Source organism: Cicer arietinum, chromosome 4 (assembly GCF_000331145.2).
Source record: "Cicer arietinum cultivar CDC Frontier isolate Library 1 chromosome 4, Cicar.CDCFrontier_v2.0, whole genome shotgun sequence".
Lineage (NCBI taxonomy): Eukaryota > Viridiplantae > Streptophyta > Magnoliopsida > Fabales > Fabaceae > Cicer > Cicer arietinum.
In genome coordinates this window covers 2,118,889-2,124,094 of record NC_021163.2, presented here as the reverse complement: position 1 = coordinate 2,124,094, position 5,206 = coordinate 2,118,889, and the positions used below count along the sequence as shown (strand labels likewise).

General features: G+C 27.5%; 1 protein-coding gene across 2 annotated transcripts in view; it reads left to right on the top strand.

Moving 5' to 3' along the window:
* Positions 1-1,078, top strand: part of LOC101510688 (uncharacterized) — a 6,649-nt gene extending 5,571 nt beyond the window's left edge. For both annotated transcript variants that reach the window (XM_073367728.1, XM_073367727.1), the window contains 4 exons: positions 7-113; positions 324-485; positions 614-697; positions 773-1,078. In XM_073367728.1, coding sequence (XP_073223829.1) covers positions 7-113; positions 324-485; positions 614-697; positions 773-880 — 461 coding nt within the window. In that variant the 3' untranslated portion in view covers positions 881-1,078. The remainder of the gene's footprint in view (positions 1-6; positions 114-323; positions 486-613; positions 698-772) is intronic.
* The last annotated feature ends 4,128 nt before the right edge of the window (positions 1,079-5,206 follow it).

Below are 5,206 nucleotides of genomic sequence, written 5' to 3'. Positions count from 1 at the left end.
CTGCTGACCCTATTGCAGAATCCAACTCTGATGACACTTCACTCATTTCTGAGGCATTGAATGGTGCTTCCATAATTGATATAAAGAGGACAAAAAATGGAGATGATTTACTTGTAACTCCTTAATATTCTCTCTTCCATATTTATCAATACTATTATTTTGAATAAACATTGAAAGTTTTATTTCCTGAAAACAGCATATCCTTAAGTCTCTGCTGAAGACCTTATTTTTAACATTTTTATTTCATATTTGTTAAACATGCAAAATTGAAACTTTGTATTTTGTGCTCATCCAACATTATTAAGCTTATTTTTTTCTCCTAGGTTGTTGTCTCATCTGGAAAAAATGTCACAGAAGTAGAACCACAACTTGATGTAATTGGTAAAATAGCTGGAAGGGGGGTAATTGTTACAGGGATTGCTCCTTCAGAGTCAGGATTTGACTTCTACAGTAGATATTTCTGCCCAAAATTTGGAATCAATGAGGTATGTGGCTGAGAACTAACAACAAATGTTGGTGTCAGTGTCAAACACAAACACGTATTCAACACTTAGACGTGCCTTCAATCTGACGTGTCGGTACTAAGTTTTTAATAACTCAAATTTCATTTCAGGATCCTGTTTGTGGGAGTGCACATTGTTCCTTGGCAACCTATTGGAGCAAGAAGTTAGGAAAATGTGATTTAAATGCTTATCAGGTACTAAATTATAGACTACATTGGAATTATTATCTTTGTTATTGTTGTATTAATCTATAGATTACATTTGTGCAGGCATCAGCAAGAGGTGGAGCTATCAATATTCATCTTGATGAACAGAAACAAAGAGTGTTTTTGCGTGGAAAGGCCATTACAGTGATGGAAGGGTGTATTCTGGTCTAGTCCTACTCCTAACATTTCAATTAAAATAAATGAAATCAAAAGTTGTTCATTGTAGTCCATACTAAAAAATCATAAAAAATTTGAAAGACAACATAGTACTCTTCAAAAGTAAAAGTTTGTAACTTTCTTTATCTTTATGAATAAAATTGTGATCAAATAATATCAATTTAGTATGTGATATATATTTATTTTTCTTTATTTTAATCAAATCAATATCATTTATGTCATTATCTCAATTATAAAAATGAAAATAATTATTGATATCTACTTTTAAAACATAACATATGTGATGTTTGAAGTTTTAAATATTTTTTAGAACCGGCCCAACGCAGACCATGGTCCATATTAAATTTTATCTTTTTTACCTTGTAAATACTCCAATTTAGCGGGTTCAATTTGGAAGGAAAATAAAGTGCAACACAACATAGAGTGAAGACAGTGGTGTTAATTTGGGCCTACAAGGAGAGTTAGGACCAACCCAACGTGGTTAAGCATGTGGTATGTTTGGATAGAGGGTATTTTTTCTCCTATCCTTTTTCTTTTTATGTGTTTAAATATTCGTCTAGATTTGTCAATTTAAACGTGCAAAATATATATTTAAATCAATTAATATAGATAAAATTTAAAAACTTTTGAAAAGAAATTTAAGCGCATAATTTAACGAAATCTTTAATCTACTTTAAAGCTCTTTTGAACGTCTTAAGAAACTTCAATCTATTATATAAGTAATTTGGATTCCCTGTTCTTTTCATTGGACCAAGTGTAATATTGATGATGATGCTCTTGAGTGACCTCCTAGTGTTTCCTCTTGCGGCCATATCTTTTGGGATAAGAATGCTACCTTTTTGGTTGAATTTGCCATCAACTTGGGCATTAATTTTTCTTTCATGTTGAACTTCTGAGTGTTATAAATGCAAATGAAATTGCTTCGAATCCTGATTGAGAATTTAATTTTTGAAATTAATATACAAGTTAGAAATTTAAGTGTAGTGAATTTTAATTAAAATAATAATAAATAAAACATAATTTAATTTTCAGTATTAGTCAAATCAATTTTGTTTATTTTATATTATTTTAATATAATTTATTATGCATATATATAATAAAGTTTTTTCTTAAAAAAATAATATAATGTTAGGTTTTTTTATGATTATTTTAACTTAACATGTATCAAAATGGGTAAATATCAACAAAAGTATATAAACTTTTAATGAAAATATATATAATTGATTATACATGCATATTTTGTAATGTTAATTATTAATAAGTCAATAAATTAAAATAATATATTAATTTATTATATATGCACTATACTTTTATTTGTGAAATAGCCGACTCCTTTCTCTTATAAAGTTGTATTTTTTTATAAACCCTCACGAATGCTACTGCACATTAAATTTGAGCATGCTCATATATACTTATAATGGCATAAGATCAAGCATTTATGAAATATTGGCATAAGAATGACTTTATGAAATTAATAATTGTGAAGGGTAATCATTTTTTACACGTATATATATGTACCATGTAGATTCTTATTTTCCCATATGTCATTAACGGTCTCTTAGACTATATTCAATGGATTCTTTCAAGTTTATTCCAAAGGTACATTTTAAACTACTTAGAAATTTATTCTAATTTGATATTTTTACCAATAAATTACTTTATAATTAATTTTTGTATTTCAGCTACTAGAATGTCATTTGATAATGAGTTTTTGTATTGGTAATAAAAGATATTGTGAAATTAATAAGTAAGAAGAATATTCATTCTCTACACATATAATATAAGGTAGTTCTTTAATCGCTCAAATGTCTTTAACAGTGTCTTAAAAAATACTTGATGGACCCGCCTAACATTCCTCCAAAGGTACATTTTTCACCACTTAAAAACTTATTTTAATTTAACATTTATATTAACAAATTACTTTATAAAAACATTTTCAATGTTAGTTTTAATTTTTGTATTTGAGCTACTAGAATGTCATTAGATATGAGTTTTTGTATCCGTAAAAAAATAGATTATGAAATTAATAAATAAGATGGTTATTCATATATATAGTATAAAGTAATTCATTAATTTTTCATATGTTTTAACAGTCTCCTAAAGTATATTCAACGGACCCTCTCAACGTTCCTACAAAGTTACATTTTTCACCACTTAAGAACTTCCTATAATTTAACATTTATACCAACAAATTATTTTATAAATACATTTTCAATTTTAGTTTTATTTGTGTTTGTCAACTGCTATAATGTCATTTGATCATGAATATTTTTAATTGCCATTGAAACAAGATGAAAGCTAATTAGTGAAAAAAATAAATTTCTAGAAATATTAAAAAAAAAAATATCGACATTTTTAGAAATATTCAAACTAATTTTAAAATTCATTTTGAATTTTTTTTATCATATCTTCGCTAATATTTATTTTATTAGTGAAAAAAAAAATATACATATGAATTAAATGGGAAGCCTCTAATATATATTGAAATAGTTTTTCATATTTTTTTTCTTTATTTTATGACAGACATACCCTTTTAAAGCAAACTGTTCAAAATGTCAAAAGGCCCTGAAAAAAATAATGTCGAGATTGAATGGTAGCACATTGATTTGTACCCTACATTTTTTTTTGACAAAGAATTTATATCCTACTTGACTTCACTAAGGAAGCTGATTTAAATAAAATATTTTGTTTATACCTAATTTTTTGTAGGATGTTACACCATTGAGGTTGAAGGAAAAATAGGAACAGTAACCGTAAAGAGTTTGTCAGATCAACAAGAAATGGACAAAGCCATAAAGTTAGCCAAGGATAATTGTAAATGTTATACTAATTATAATCATAATCTTTGTGAGGAGGGTTCTCAAAAAGGGTGTGATAATGATAATTGTAATAAGGAAAACTCATCAAAGCATAAAAAAGATGATAGCTCATCTCATATTTTTGCTGAACATGGTGTTACTTGCGATTATAATTACAATTACATTCACAATCACCCAGTGGTTCAACATACTAACAACGACGGTGACAACAACAACAAAAAGAACAAGATGACGTCTTCTTTTTTGCAGACAAACCAGACGCGACAATTAGCGACTCCACTGGGAATTTTTGAGAGTCAAACCAAATCTAATTAATTGTATATAATTATTTATTATTTATTGTTTTATTTATATTACCCTTTTTGTTTTATTTGTTTTGTTATATTGTGAATTTACTTATATGTGTCTTGTTAATTTATTTTCATTATGATGATTTTTTTTTCTATACACGACTCACACAATTATGAGTGGACTCTATACCCAGACTAAGTGCAACCTAAAATAAATTAAAGATTGTATAATGAAATCTTCTGGATGTATATCAGGTTTGGTTGTCGTAAAAGTCTCACCTAGAGCTGAATTTTTCTAGAATATTTGCATTTTAATAATTTACTTATTAATTGGTTTAATATTTTAAAATTGAGTTGTGTGCTCTAAGAGTCAATTTAGAACTATAGAGCCACCCATAATAAAGGTTCACAATAAAAACCATCAAATAAGAAGAAAAAAAACATGTAGGAACAACAATCTATTATATCTATATCTCATATTCATCATAATGCATTGCATAATCATATGTGTTTCATCTTTTATTTCAATTTACAACATGTTTTCTTTTTCTCCTCATTTTTTTAAGAAAAAGTAGTTGTATATTAGGAGGTAGTAAAATGTTTCAGTAAATGCATAATCATTTCATTCACTTTTTTACATTATCATAATATTTTCTTTCAACAAAAAAAATGGCAAAAAAAAAGAAAGAAAAAAGTATTATGACACCCTTATCGAACATGTTCTCGGGCTAAAATCATGGATGAATTGAAACACACAAATATTATCTGAATCAACTGAAAGACCCTATGACTAAAAATTTGGAAATCTTGCAAACTCTTGGTACTTGAAATCGTGGGAATACTTGATGGTAAAATGTATATCACGAATAACCCATGTTTACCCTTTGATTTCATAAGTCTAACAATTTTTACCTTTTAGTCTACTTTTTGGTCTACCTCAAGTCACTTGTCCATAAGATTTGAACATGATACTACTGAGATTCATCTTCATCCTCCACCCTCTACTTATGGGTTATTGACATACTTTTTTTGGTTTTTCACCACAGGTGAACCTGTAGAAGTTTGGCCATTTATGTTGAGTTTTCATCACTATCGCTTATCACTTTGATGCCATGAAAAAATTTATCAATCTAAAGAAAAATGTCAAATCTTGTATGAACCTTTAAGGACAATTGGGAAAAAAAACCTCGACTAAACATTATGTTGAAGAC